General features: G+C 47.0%; 1 protein-coding gene across 1 annotated transcript in view; it reads right to left on the bottom strand.

Annotated features, from left to right (window-relative positions):
• CFAP77 (cilia and flagella associated protein 77) overlaps nt 1–15,352 on the bottom strand; it is a 52,197-nt gene that overhangs the window by 7,621 nt on the left and 29,224 nt on the right. The window contains exons 2-3 of the mRNA XM_065648769.1: nt 8,599–8,698; nt 7,816–8,047 (exon numbers count right to left, since the gene is read on the bottom strand). Of these exons, the coding sequence (XP_065504841.1) occupies nt 7,816–8,047; nt 8,599–8,698 (332 nt within the window). The remainder of the gene's footprint in view (nt 1–7,815; nt 8,048–8,598; nt 8,699–15,352) is intronic.

Below are 15,352 nucleotides of genomic sequence, written 5' to 3'. Positions count from 1 at the left end.
TCTGGAGCGCGGGGCTCCTCGGTGCAGCTGGTGCAGATTATCTTCAGCAAATAAAACACAAGCTGGGCTCTGTGATGCTGCCTCAGGGCTTTGGGGTACCACTGATGCAGGCAGTGGTGAGACATTAATGCTCAGCTCCCTCTGCCCTGCAAGGGGGCTGATAGCACAGGAAAACTCTGATTACAGCTCCCTTGGACTGCTATATTGTCTCCCTTCCTCCCTCGTTACTGATGGGTTGGAGCTAGCAATCTATCCACCGTTAATTTGTCTCTGTGTAGCCCAGCAGGAATCTGGGGCGTGATTACAGCTCTGGCCCTCGTGCGAGAGCCAGCACGGCCCCGGCATCGCCCTGCAAACTGCCTGGCTCTGCCTTGCCTTAATTGTTCCCCTTTGGCCAGTGGACCTGTCTGTTCTAACGAGGGCAGCGAGGAGGGCCGAGGTAATTGAAGCACTTAACCACACTCCCCAGCATCGCCTCCTGCAGCTAATTAGGAAAGAGGGCCGCTGGGCTCTTGGTTATTTCTTTTAATTGTTTGTGGGTTTTGCATAAGGGTGAATGGCAGAAGAGGGATGTGCGGTTAGTGGTGAATTCTTGACTTTGAAATTTCTATAAAAGGTCACAATTTGTTAATGCTTTCACAAGAGTGAATTCAATTAGTGGCTCTGGTTGTCCCCCTACATGTGCAGGTGTGTTTGTAAGGAGAAGAAGAGATGGCAAAACAAACTGTGTGTGCATGTAAAGGCTCTTCATTTTCCTAAGGAGCTTGTGGACTATACAGTAAAGTTATAGGCTCCTTACAGCTTTATGGTGCTCTAAACAGGTCCTGGCAATAAACCCATGGAGAGGCCTGAAAGATCATTTTTAAATGATCTCCGCTTGTCCTCACTTTCCATTAACCACTGAAGAAAATAACAAGAGAAAAATTGGTAGAAAACACTCAGGGACCAATCTTTTTCTTTTTTTTGCAGTCTTTGGGCTGGAAAAACTCTCAGCTGAAATAAGGCGTCTTCCACCCGCCTGGCAGCTGCAGGATCTGTGCTGTCGAAATACTGATTACTCTGAATTTCTGAAGCTTCTTTACAGTGCTTGTAATTTGGATGGGGAAATAACAGTATAAATTATTTCACTGTGGGCAGCCAATGTGGCAGTGGCTTCTTCTAAGTGTCAGAGGATCTGTTATTTTGCTCAGAGGGCTCGTATGTATAGAACAGTAAAAAGAATAAAATCCATTGTAAACATGCACTTTAAAAGATTTATCAGATGCTCATAGCTGTACTTAGGAGTACACATGGTTACGAGAGCACCAGTTTGCTTTACTATTCCCTCCCAGGCCTGGAGTGAGATGTTTGCTTGGAACGGTCCTAAATGCACACAGGGAAACATGTATCTTGCAGGGGAGATACTGAGCCAGCTCTTACCCATTAAATACTTGGCTTCAAAAGCTGGAATTTGTGTATTAGCATTGATTTTGGGGTTGGAGATGCCATTTTGCTGACTTAATTGAAGATAATTTGGATTTGTCTTCACCACATTTGTCTACTGCCTGGAAATCTGCTGTTACCCTCTGAGAAACTCAGATGGGATGTGATTATGGGACCTCCGCCTGGAGGTCTCAATCCATGGCTGAGAGTGAACAGTGCTCAGGCTGCAGCCATCAAGAAATGCAGAACATCCTGATGAGTTAAAAAAACCCACCAAAAACAAACAAAAAGAAAAGAAAAGAAAAAAAACTCCACAAAGCTGAGCAAAACAAATCAAAGAGCAAAGTCTTCCCCTTGACCTCCATCCTGTGCTTGAATCTCTCTGGCTGGGTGGGAACATGACTTTTTTTGAAAGGAAAAGATGTCAACGAGGGCTGAAAAGCTTTGCTTTCACAAAACAAAGATTCTGTGGTTATTTCCCCCTCACGCAGGTTTTCAGTGCACAGACTGCAAAAGCAGAAGTTTGCAAGGGAAAAAGTGCACTTGTGGCAAGAAGTGGTTTTACATGCTAAAAGTTTTGGTAGAAATTTTCCAGCCAGCCGTAATCAATGGAGATAAAACCCATGGACAACAGCCTGTGTGAGAGAGTAAATTACTTTCCTATCCAGTGTGACAAGGGACCTAAATCTCCATTCCTTAGATCTTTTTTTCCCAGCTCTGGGACTGACGTGCAGGACCTTGAACCTTAAGCCAAACCATGACTTGGCTGTTTATTTTCCTCTAATGCGGGAGCCTGAAGCAGTCAGAAACTATTACAACTGCAGTAGATAACTACACTGAAGGAGAACCAGTATCTTCAGAGTGCACCCAGGATTTTTGACGGGGGTAACAGGTCTTTCTGCCCACCCAGATGCTGCGGCCACCCGGGCACAAGGCAGCGCAATCAGGTGGATGAGGGTGTGAGCTCCGCGGTAGCTGATGCACCTGCAGCGATGCGAGCGCGTACCCAGCCTGGAACGTCTCCAGCAGGAGAAAATGATTCTTGAAATAGAAATTGTTATCTTAGCAATGTGAGAATGGTGGCAGAGACACAAAGTGCTTTTTGCTGTGGAACTGGAAAGGATATGCAATTATCTGAACTGATAGGAGTCCTATATATTTTTTTTAACTTGGTTGCATTTTTCTGGTGCCTTCAGCCTGACAGTGATTCCAGTCACTATGTTACATTTTTATGATTTGCTTTGTCAGTGCTCAGATTTTTTTTTTCTAAAACTTTTGTTTGCTCCAATCTTTTGGATTTTTGTGGCTTTACACTCTCTGTATTTGTTTGGTTTCCAGTGATTGTGGATCAGGTATGGGCTTGCTGTAATATTAGTCTTTCTTGCCTGTCCAGCTTTTCCTGGTGGGTGTTTTCCAGAAACAAACTCTGCTCTTCAGTAGTTTCTTTACATATCTTTGCAGCTGGTCTATGGCAAGATTAGCTTTCTTTTTTTTCTTTTTCTGTTTTTTTTTTTTCACCAGGGCCATATATTATGACCTCAAATGCTCTTTAAATGTCTCAAAAATAAACCCGCCAGTGCATTCTCTGTGCCAAAAAGATGCTGGAAATACCTAAACATCTTTGGGGCAACTTCCTAAACTTTGTTCTGGCTGCATGCAAACATCACGGATACTTTGGGTGGAAAGGCCGTTTGCAAAGCAGGAGCATGAGCATTGAAACCTCCCTTCTCGGGGAAGGTGAAGGGTAAGGACAGAGCAGTCAGTTAAGCCAGGAAGCTGCAGGGACAGCCAAGGTACCAGCTGAGCTGCTAAAGGCCAGTGAGACAACTGTCCACGGAGCATTAGGACGATTGCAAATGATACAAAGAAAAGGGGAGGTACTGGATAAGTGATGCCCTTGGCCAACTGTAACGATTTGAAGAGAAACTGCAGTGACCAAATGCTTTCGAGAGATAAGTTTGCTGCAGGAACACGGTCAAAGCAGCTGTAAAAGGATTAAGACCTGTTTTAGAGAACGGGAGGCAGAATGGTAGGAGGAGATGAAGTCAGAAGGAAAACGGGATGTAAAATTCAGGAAAGGGATGGTTGGAGCGAAGGCAGACGGTAGGTGGGACCCGGCAGGAGACGTGGGGATGACAGAGTGCCAGGGAAATCCTGCCAGCACACCCAAGGTCAGCCCAACCTACAGGCCAACTGCCAAGTGACGGCAGCGCGTTGCAGGCGGGGTTGTGGCCATGCAGGGTTTGAAGGAGGTGCAGGTGTAGGATGGGCTGTGCGGTCCTTGTGTGCAGGAATAAGTTCTGGGACACAATATGCAGAATTAGGAGACTTGCACTGCTAAAAGGCAAATGGAAGCTATTTTCTAAAAGCAGCGCTGGAAATGCAGGACAGTGTGTTCATGCTGAGGATGAGCTCTGCGCTGCTAGCTCCTGGGGACAACGCTTGTGCTTGGGATACCAACTGTGTGCTGGTGTGTTTTGTCTTCAAACTCCTTGTGTGACCTTGTGCAAATCAATACAATCTAAAATCTAGCCTTAGACAGCATCCATATCTTAGTGCTTACTTCTCGTTCCAAAAATGACCATTTAATATCTGCTAATTTCGGTGCACGGTGAACTTCAAACAGAAAAGGTTGTTAGGAAGATAAATGTGGGTCTTGACATGTATTGGAATTTCCAAATACACCTTGAATACCAAGCTGTATTGACACCAGTGAAGATGGAGGTCTTCACAGACCCTCTGTCTTTAGATCTCCAGTATCTCTCAGTCTCATCAGAACCCAGCCCGCTCAGTGCCCTGGATTCTCCCCCTTGTAAAACAACATCATTACACAAAGAGCATGGGGGTTGGATACACCTGCTAGTAGCACTGTGTTTGGGGGTTGTTTTAAAGGAAAGGACCTAGAATTTGGGTCCAGGAGAACAGCAACCCTATCCGCAAACTTCTTGCAGTGATGTGTCATGCACAGAACACGTGGATGGGATGGGTTTAGCTCCTGGAGAGGAGGTATTAAAATGATGGGCATTTTCCTTGAATTACAACCTGTAGACCCGATTGTGGTGGGGCTGAGGGCTGGGACAGGTGAAGCTGAGCATGTGTGTGCTGTACCGTGGTCGTTACCCTAGTGCCTGAGCTCTGTGGACACGTGCTCTCTTGCAAATTGTGGCTTGCACGAGGCAGCTCTTGTAGAGATCAGAAGCCGGAGTGTGAACTGGGGGAGCCTGACTGGAGGATGCCCCATGGGGGAGGCTGGGACCCCACCGCATCCTCGTTACTGCTGACCTTGGCACGAGCGCTGCCTGCTGATGGATCGGCTACGGTGCTGGACAAGACCCTGGGGAACCACTGTATTATCTATTATCGTCCCATCAGTGCCTCCCCTGACCCCTCCCAGCTCCGAATGCCACAGGCATCAGGGAGGGAATAAATCTCTGTCTGATACTGAGAGAGAAAAGGGAGCAAGAGCAGGAAAAAGGAGAGAAGAAAAATGTCCTTTTTATGACTCTCACAACAAAGCTGGCCACATGATTCGTAGCAAACATTTCTCTGGGAAAAGGGAGGGAGAGAATGGGGGGGAATCAGCAAAAAAGCAGGGCTGCTTCTCTCCCGTGGAAGATACCCACAGGGAATTAATAGAAGGGTATGGGTGACCTTTGAAGGTAAATATCCCAGGAAAGGAAAGAGCCTCAAAGCCTCAGAAAGCTCACTCCAGTGTCTGACGCTGCCTTGAGAAATGCAGCACACGTCCACGGTGAATGGAAAGCAGAGGCATAAGCGATCTGCTGTGCTAGAGGGAGCAGCAGGGCCAGGGCGTGATTAATAAGGCAATAATAGCAACCGCAGCATTTGTGTTCATTTCTGTTTGGGATGATCCATGAGAGCTTGTACTCTTGAGGGGAAGAACTCCTGACCTTGGTGTCTTTAGGAGACAGAAGCCTTTAGCAGTGCAGCCCAGGGCCTGAGAAGGGGCTGGAGATATGTTGCCAGGGCTTGAGAAGCCCCCTGGACATCACCCACCGACAGCTGCAACACCACAAACATGTTCCTGTGACAGCTGCGGAGTTGTTTGGGCTTTATAAGCACGGGTGCTGCTGTTCCCAGGGCAGCCCAGCCCTGTGGCTGCGTGCTGGCATTACCTGCAATTCCAAATGTGCAGAAGAGCTGCAGCGGGGCTGGGTGTGCAGACTGGGAGGGTTTGCACTGGCGCTCTGGGGACTGTCCCACGGCATTGCCGGCATCCGGCAGGGTGGCTGCAGCAGCTCCCAGAGTGATGTGAAAGCACCTTTGCCCTCTGGCCTTCTCAGCCGTGCTGTCTGCGCTGTGCCTTGGGTTAGGGAATGACATGCAGGCTCTGTTCTTGTCGAAAAACCTCCCTGCACCTGAGATATTTGTCAAAGTGGGTATTTCCAAAGGTAAGCAAGTGCTTGGAGTCGTGGAAAAAGACTGTATGCCACTTGTTCTCTTGTCCCCAGACAAGTGTGTGTGTTAGTTGTGAGAGCCTTCCCAATTAGCAGCACTAAAACACAGTCGTATGGGGCTTAGAGTCCGAAAGCAGAAGCAACTTAAATCCACTGACAAGCAAGTCATTTTTAACGGGGCAGGTCTTGCTGAACCTGGTCAGCTGTGACGAGGGACAGGCTTGGGCTGGGAGTGCTCACCAAAGCTGTTATCTTCAACTTGTCAGTCATGGAAAAGTGTGTTAAATTCCCCCTTTTACCGAAATGGCCATAAAAACTCATTGGTAATTCCAGTAATTTGATTTTGTGTGTAACGTGCTTTTAAAGTAAAGGGATAAATACAATCAGTCTGCATAAAAGGTAGCTATTAGGGAGCAGGCAAGTTGTACAATAACTTTAAATTAAAAGCCCTTTCCCACTACTTCTGCTGGTGTGGGGTCTGCAGATTTTCCTTAAAACTTTTGAAACGTGCCTAGACTTCTTACAGGCAGCCATTTAACCTCTGTTTATGAAGAAATAAAGCAAAATTGATGTTGATTTTGGTCTACATTGGGGGATACTTTTGCAACATAAAAGCCCTTTTGCCTGCAATTTGCAGAGCAGCCCTGTCACATCGGTGAGGGCTGATACTGATAAAGATAAAGCTTTATAGCTGGGGCATTTGCAGCTAACAGCAAGCTAATGCTACATTTTCATTTTGATGCAATTAATGTTAATGTCTGCTACGAAAATTGTCATTAAATACCATTTTAAAATCCATTCAATTTGCATATGCAAAGCCCATTTACTATCATGTAAAATACACAGTGCCGTTCATCATGTCTTTTCTCTAGAATTTGTAGCTGTTATTTTTCTGGTAGTGATTGTTATCCAGCTCTTAAAATGAAACCTAATGTCTGGTCCAGACCTGCACAGAGCAAGAAAACCCTCTGTGCTCCAGCAGCCACAGGGCTGCTTTGGAGCCCCTTGCAGAGGCTTCGAGTGTGTGTTTGTGCTGGACTTGCACTGGCTTTTCTGGACCATCATGCTCTCGTGGACAACAGGCAGTGGAAAGACCTAGAAGTCAGTCTGATCAAGGTGCTGATGTTCTCCCTCGCGGACTCCCTGCTGCATAATTCCCTGGGAGAGATCGACACAGCAGGTGGTTGGGAGCTGGTACATGAGTGGGATGTTAAATGGGTCATTTCTAAATGCTGCACCTGTTTGAACCAAAGGCAGGGCCCACGTATGCTGGATGCTTTATAAAAATCATTTGGAAGATGGTGCAATGCAAAAGACCTGACTCAGTATGAAGCCTTAAACCTCCTGCTGCATTGCCAGGGATGAATGGGTAGGCTTATGCCCTCCTAGAGAGGTTGCTGGGGAGCAGCAGGTACCAGCTCCCCTCCACCCTTGGGAAAGATCCCCAGAAAGCAGAAGATGGAGCAGTGAAAAGCTTTTTTGCCTCTATCCTGCTATACTAGTACCAGTTTCTGCCTAGTGCAGGCAGGTGAACTAACAAGTGGGAAAGAGTGGGATAAAGAACTTGAACTGATCTTTAACCACACCAGAGTATTTAAACAAACACAAACAGGTAGAAATGCTATGGCTCTGATTTTTCTGACCCTGAGAAGCCATTATTCTGGTTCACAACTCTTCATGTTCCTTTAAGTGAAAGGACTAGCGTGGAACACATTTTTAAGAGGTTCCAAGCCCTTAGTGCCAGAGGTGAAATGGGCATGTGTTGTGGCATGTAGATTAAATTTAGATAGTTGGTTATCTGATACACAGGTGCAATCATACACAGGAGTGATGCTGTGACTTCAGCTGTAGCATGTCCAGGTTCAGGAGACTTCTGTTTTGGGGACTCTGCTAGCTGAGATGTAGGGGAGATGCAGATGTGAGGGTAGGAAGGGGTAATCTTATTCTGAGAAGGGTCCCAAGCCTTCCCCCTTACCGTGCTGGGATGCCAAAAGTCATGTCTGCAGGCAGTTTAAGAGGACCTTTCTTGAGGCGAGTGCATTCTTCTTCTTTGCGCCGAATGTCCTTGTCCTTGTAGTACAAATTATATTCACGGGCTGTGGTGTAACCAGCCTTCAGAGCACCACGGTTCATGGTGATGTAGTCTCGAGGCATCTTCTGAACTAAATCAGCCCTGTTCTGATTCACTGTGTTCCAGTGGCCTATGGCTGGAGATGGAAGGAAACACGAGAGGCCAAGAGAGAGAATCAGACATCTTGGGTAGCTCCTGTTTGGGAGGGCAGGCTGGTGTTTGTGCACCGTGTACATGGCCCTTGTAGGGCTTGCCTGCATTTTGCCGTGGCTTTACTGTGAAGTGAACTTTGTGTCCTCTGCACAGTGTTTCTTGTGGAGGCATCTCCCATCTGAATTGGATATGTTCTCACCCTCCTCCCTGGCTTGCTCAGCAAGTCTGATTTCACAGGGGAAATGTCCCTGAGAGCACAAAGTAGGAGCTCTAACGAAGCTATGAAAGCCACCACGTGTATCACCCTTTGCAGGTGCTGTACCCACCTCTGCTTGGGCTCTGTGTGATCCTACAAAAGTTTCCAACATGACAGCGAAACTTCACTAGTCACCAAGCAATTTGGGTGATAATAATAAAAGTGGGTGAATGTTGGAGTTCTTCACCTCCAGCTTGATGAGAAGTATTGAAGAGCACTGAGGAGTCTCAGATAGCATTAGGACTTTGCGGGTCTGTATTTTAGGGGTGTTGTCATACCTTCAGCAACTCCTCCATCTGTCCTGGGAATGTACAGCCCGTATGCAAAATCAAAGCCTGGCAGGGTGTAGCAGTTTCTCAGGGGCTTCCCCACTTCTGCCTGCAAAAGAGTGAAGTCAAAGGAGAAGTGTGAAGACCTTTCCTAATAAACTAAAGCCCCTGAAAAGAAAAATCTGTAAGAGAACGTGGCCATGAGTACCAGGAGTGGCTCTGGATCCACTTGCACAGGTTTGAATCCCGCTGTCCAGACACAAGCAAGTGTGACAGCGCGAAAGGAGAACTCGCAGCCATGAGACTTCACCAGAGCTGAAGCCAAAGGGGTGCTGAATTTCACACAAGTTTGTACCTGAGTTATAAAGCGACCTAGCCTTGCTGGAAATAGTGATCCTGACTTGATATATACAGACTTGAAGTCTCCTTGTTTGGCTAAATTTCTCCATTGCCTGGGATGCCTGGTCACGGTGTCTGCAGGGGAGGCTCTGCAGCTAACCTTAACTTTCCTTTGAGTTATTTCATCTCCAAGTTGTGCACCCCCCTAGATAGCTGGCACAAACTTCCCCAAGCACAATCATGTCACCACTCCTGCCTGTGAATAATAATCAAGACGCAAGGCATGTTGCAGGGGAAGCATAAGGAGCAAGAAAAAGGGGGAGCGGAGCCTTAGATTTGTAGCACAGAAGAGAACTTGAGCTCAATAACCTCATTTCTATTTAGTTTTAAAATGAACTCTTCCCCAGGCCATGTGTATCCCAGCCTGGTGGTGTCTGTGGGATTAACTGGCCTCCGCTCCCCGCTTTGTCTCTACCCTCTCATCTCCATGGTGAAGTCACTGCGGGATGTGTGTGTCTTGAAACCTTATTGCTGCTTGAAAGGGAAGTGGCGGAGAAGGGAAGGGGTGAGAGCCTGGCAGCCTGGGTCTGTGTGTTCCTGCTGGGAGAAGCACAGCAGGGCTGGGCAATAAGCCCTCGGAGCCCTGAGGGGTGGTGTGGGTGCTTTGGGATGGGCTATTTTCTATGAGAAAGGGTGTTGGAGGAGCTGAGGGGTTGTAGGTGTTGGCTGGTCTTGTTGGGAGAATGGAAGGGCTTACATCCTACTATAGCACTTCTCATGGGTGACTCATTGAGCACTGGTATTTAAATGACCGTTATTACGCTCCAGAGTGAACACTGCTCTTTCTGCAGGGACCAAGAGAGTGAGACTGAAAATTAACCACCTCCCACTTGCCCCTATGGCAGGTTGAGGTGGTATAACAGTTAATAAGGAGCACAGCTTACCAGAGCTGCTTGTGCAAGAACATCATCCAACCCCAAATTTATGTTCTGGTCCCAGTCAGCACGGTGCAAACCTGGCCAGGGCCTTGGAGCAGCCACGGCTCTGCTGTGTGCTGCCAGCCGGCCGGGCCCTTCCCAGTGTGCAGGTAAAGGGCACTTAGCAAACGCAGGTGATGCTGCCGAGCAGCTTCAGCTGTTCTGCATCACCCTCAGCTCAGGCAAAACTCACTGAGCCAGTTTTGCCTGGAGAACGAGGGTTAATAACCCCTGCCCAAAAGAGACACCTTTCCAGTGGGTTGTGTGTTGAGGTCTCTGGAATGTGCTCCTAATTCCTCAAACTTTTTTTGATTGGAGCCATTTTTTGGTATATTCAGTTTGGAGTTTCTCAGCTCCCATCTCTAACTGCAGCTACATAAAAACTTAAAAGCATGCAGTGGCTGTGGCACTAGGCTCCTCGCCAGCGTGTGCACGGGTGAGATTGTGCCTGCTTGCTTGGGTGGCTTGTCCGTGTTGTGACAAGTCTGCTCCTTTACGGATCCTGATAAACTGGCTGTCGGCTTTGGCAGTTTGTGATCGCTGAGTATGCAGGTCTGTACAGTGATTCTTTTGGGTAAATTCGGGGTCTTGCTTCCCGGGTCTGAGAGGGAGGTGCTTCACCTCGGTCCTGTTAGGTCCATGCACTTGTGATGCTGTATACTGGGTGTGGTATCCTTCTGACTTTCAAGAGCTCAGGTTCAGTAGAGAATGAATTTTCTGGCCTTGCTAAAGTCCTTTGATAGACTTGAAAAGCCCATCAGGCTCCTTGCACTGTGCAAGGCTACGTAACAGCAAACAGACTCTATTAATTAGCTTTTTGAAAGCAACTGACTCAGCGGGTACCTGATACAACCTGTGCGTACCAGGACTGCATTCCCCCAGCTGCCTCCTGTGAGCCTCTGACGGAGGAAGGGACTGTCCCTGTCCCCTGCAGGTTTGTCCAGCACGGGGCACGGTGGCACCGAGCGAGGGGGCTTTTAGTGCTGCCACAACTGCAATATCACCCGGCTGTGCTAAACCATATGTGCGCGCTGTGTGTGAGTTAGGGAGCTCCTGCAAAGCTTATAAACTGGTGCCAGGGATGATAAAGTGGCTTTCACTGCTGATCTATTCCTCCTGTATTTACAGGCATTTGCACGCTAGCTATTTTTAGATTAGTTATCACTGATATACAAGGGAAATGGTGTAGCGTTCCTCAGATGCATGAGAAAAGGCTTTTTTCAGGGGTCATGTTTTGATACCAGATCAGCTAAGTGAGGTCAGAAATCGGATATGACGGCAAAGGTGTGGCAGATGGGAGAAAATTGCTGAGAAACTGCAGGAAAGGAAAGATGTTTGTAACCCATGGCAATGCTGCTTCTGGAGCTTTGGATGCAGAACTCTGTAGAACAGAAGAAATTACAGGATTTAAAGATTCCCTTTTGTAGAACATGTGTAGTTAACACAGTTGGGTATTTATTCCATTGCAAAATGAGTGCGTGCTGCTTCTTTTTGTGATTGGGATGCATTTTACAGTCACTTTGCACTGAATAAATAATGCTGAAGGTGCTGGATAATTAATTAAAGAAAAAAATTTGGTCCTACATGTTGAACATGGAGAGAACCTGTGCCTGAAGAAAATCAACGGACTCGGAAGACTCTGGTTTCTTGCCAACATCTTTTACCCATAAAAGCAAAGAATGGGAAGGAAGTAGCAGGAAAAAGATCTTGCTCAGTGTAATCCAAGATTACAGCCTTTCATATCCATAAATTAGCAAAATGATGTTGCAGCCTCATGGGCTGGTTTCATTTGTTTGTCCTGGGGCGTTGGAGGTGTGCTGTGTCATAAAGCTGTGGGGAGAGTGAGCCAAAGTTGATGCAGAAGGTCCTTTTTTTCTTCCCCAGCTCCAGCACCGTTTCCTGTATTCAGGTTTAGCCTGTCACAAAGCTGCTTGGCTGGAATACAGATCTGTCTGACAGCTGTGCCCATCAGCAGACAACTTCATTAAACCTCATTAAGATGTCATTTCTCTGCCTTATTTCCCACCTCTTGGCTCTAATTAAAACCGTCTCTCTCTGCATCCCAGGCGGTCCTGATTTTCTCTGGGTACCTTCTGCAAGTTTTCTCCCTTTATGACCTCAGTGAGGAAAATCCAGCATCTTAAATACTGTTTACCCAGCCCGTTCGGAAGAGACAGCTCTAGACTTTTTCCTGAAGCGTTCCCAGAGCATCCTGCAGAGATCACCTCCTCCTCCCAGGGCTGCGAGAAATGTGTGCTGAGGCTTTGTTTGCTCTCTCAAACTGTCTTTAAGGACTCGGTTAATGCATCCTTTCCCCTTGGATGTGATAATTTTCATGGTCGAATTGGGTTTGGAGGGTGCCATGCTCAGAGTGGCTGCAGAGCAGTGCTGGGGTATTTGATCAGTGGGATACCCTGGCTGGCTGAAGAACAAGTGGTGTTGGGTCTATTGAGCTCCTTGGCCTTTGCCAGACAGTTTGATTTGTGCAGCCCCGGTTTTTGAGCCCTGGATTTGTGTTTGAGTGTCTAATGGTGCTGGAAAATTCTCACCACGAAGGAAGAGGAAGGCTCGGAAATGGGTCTGTTTGTAAGAGGTGGGTGCGTTGCAAAGGTATAAGGAAGTAAAAAAAACCTTTAAGGACTCCAGGTTTTGTTGCAGGCCTTATTTGTGTTCTATCCCCTGGTATTTATGGCCCATTGACACGCATTGCAGTAATTTCCTAAAGATGACTGAGACTGCGAGAGGGCGAGGAAATATGTCTGTAGAGAGGTATGATGAGAGAGGGAGGCACAGGTTTTTATTCCCTGCATCTGAGGCAGCCCGTCCCTGCGAGGGGATGCTGGGCAAATCCAGGAATCCTCTCTGCTCAGACTCAGCCGGGGCTGCGCTGTCCCGTCCTGGGCAGCTCAGCCCTGTGGACTCCTGCAAACCCCTTGCCGGTGCATTTTCAACCCGCCAGGCCCTGCTTCCTCCCCTACCTTCTGTTCCCCTTTTCATTACACCCCCTTGTACAGTAAAGCCTCCCGTCACGCTGCCATTACTATTATTATTGCAGATTTACTGCACTTGCAGAGTGAAGTGATTGCGGTGACAAGGCCCAGCATTTTTCCCTCCTTCCCCCCGCGACAGCTTGAAATCAAGCCCTTCATTTGCATTTACATGATCTTGCTGTGCAGCTTATGAGATTGGGAGATTTATTTGCTACTTAGCTTGATGTTTGATTACACTCGAAGAAGGCAGTGAGCTACAAAGTGCAGGGATACATCAGAACTGAGCCACTGAAAGCCTCTGGGGGACAGTAACTCAACATCAGGTTTAGGTAGATGAGAAAGGGAATGTTCTGTGTTTTGAGAAAGGCAAATTTGATCAGTTTTTTTTCTTTAAAGGTGGAGGGAAAAACTTATTTTCCCTCTCTCTCAAAAAAATGGTTGGGAAAACAAGAATGTTGCTATGAAAACACACCTGAAAATCTGGATTTGTTAGTGCAGAAGAAATCCCAGCAGGGGCTGGTGGCTGCTGGGCTGTCTGCCGCTAACTGCTTGTAACTTCCACTCCCAAGATTATCAATAGCAAGTTGGCAGTTATCTTTGAAGCTTTTCATAAACATTAAAGGTCAAAGGAAGTTTTGCTTGATGAAGGACCACAAAATCTCACCCTGAATTATTAAGCTTCAAAACAAGCCACTGAGCATTAACCCTGCTGTAATAGTGGGGAAACTGAGGCAAGGAACTGATGTGCCCATGCAGGACAGCAAAGGGAACCAAGTTTGGATCGGGGAGAGATGCAGACAGTGTGAGTATTCTGTGTTCAGCATGGCAGACCAAGTTATTATACTGTCCTACAGCAGAATGAGAGTTTTCCAGAGCAAAGGGTGGTGGCTGGGCAAACTGCTGCCCTCAGAGCCAGGAATAGTGAAGCTCAAGGGTCTTACTGTGACTTTAACTCCTTTCATTAGAAATAGTCCAGATAGAGGTGCTGCTAACCCAGAGTATGTCTACACATGTGATCTGCACTAACCTGTGCTCCTGACTGAGCTGCTCTGGGAGTTGCAGCCTTATTAGCAAGAAACCTTTGAGTATCACATCTCAATTTGAAAGATTTTCCCCTCTAGGAGTGATGTTTCGTGCAATGCCAGCAGCAGAGGGCTGCGAGGACAAGTGGGACATGGGTGTCCCCCTCGCTGGGTCATGTACGACGGGTACACGAGGCAGTTGGCACATCCAGCCCAGGGTTTCACCCACCCAACCACAGGCACCAGCTGCCCCTTCCCATGTTCTCGCTCACACCCACAACTGAGGGCCGCGCACACGGGTGCCCCACAGAAATCCATATCTAAGGAAAACCACCCGCTATCTGGTACAGTAGCTTTGCATGCAAACTGTTTGTACTTAGCTTTTAGTCTTGAAAATTGCCATGAGATATGCTATTACAATTAATCATTAAAGACTTAAGAAAGAGTATACCCCATTACATAAAAGACTCCGGCGATGATCTTTATCCAACTTGTAAAATGGGCAGACTTGATGCGACTGAATAATTTTCCTCTCATCTGCACAAAATCATGAATGCAAGTCATACTTTGAGCCTGAAGTGAACACTGCGAGACCAGCCTATAATTACCAAAACAGAAAAAAAGAACAGCATTTTCTAATGAATGACAAGCCACTAGGTGGAAATCTAATTTAGTCTAATTAAGCAGCCTTTGTGAGGATTTGTCTTTAGATGAAAAGAGAGAGCCAAAGAGATCTAAATGCAAATGAACTCTATCATTTTGGTTTTAAAGGGCCAGACAGATATGAAAGTATTCGTACACACAATACTTCCATTTGTCTTCACAGATGTAATCACCTTCCAGCTTTTCCTTGAAAAATTCTTTGCCTCAAAGTGCCGGGACTCTGAGTACTGGTCACTCTTTATTGAGTTAGAAGATAATGCACTCTTAGACAATTTTAGCAGTTGGGTATCGCAACTGTTGAAATTGCCTTTTGCTGCTTCTTTCTGCTGTTTGAAAATGGTTTTGGAAAAAAAAAGGATGCTCTTTGCTAGGGAGTCAGATGCCGGATCTGCTGCTTTCGATGTGTGCCACCAAATAACTCTTAGGTCTTTGGGGGCACCTGCGGACCCTGAGCTCCTCCTCAGTGCCTCCGTGTCAGTAGGAATTACTTCAGCATTGATAAATCACCATCACCTTGCCCAGTTATGCTATTTCTGCTGATTCTGCCGACTGTCTCAGTGCTGGGAGCAGACAGCCCAGGTACAGCCCCAAAGGCTGAGACTCACCGAGGTGTTTGACTATAATTGAGACGGAAATAGTGAAAACGCTGTTCTCCTGCTCTATTAAATCTGCTCCTGACTTTAAGATAAATTTGTGTCTGTGTAAGGTTTCGGGCCAGTGTTGAAGGTCAAAGAGGTGTACGCGGCTCTGTAGTGGGTGTCACAGCTTGTGA

The sequence above is a fragment of the Caloenas nicobarica genome, chromosome 19, assembly GCF_036013445.1.
Source record: "Caloenas nicobarica isolate bCalNic1 chromosome 19, bCalNic1.hap1, whole genome shotgun sequence".
Lineage (NCBI taxonomy): Eukaryota > Metazoa > Chordata > Aves > Columbiformes > Columbidae > Caloenas > Caloenas nicobarica.
Note: the sequence above shows the minus strand (reverse complement) of the source record. Positions and strands in the feature narration are given on the sequence as shown.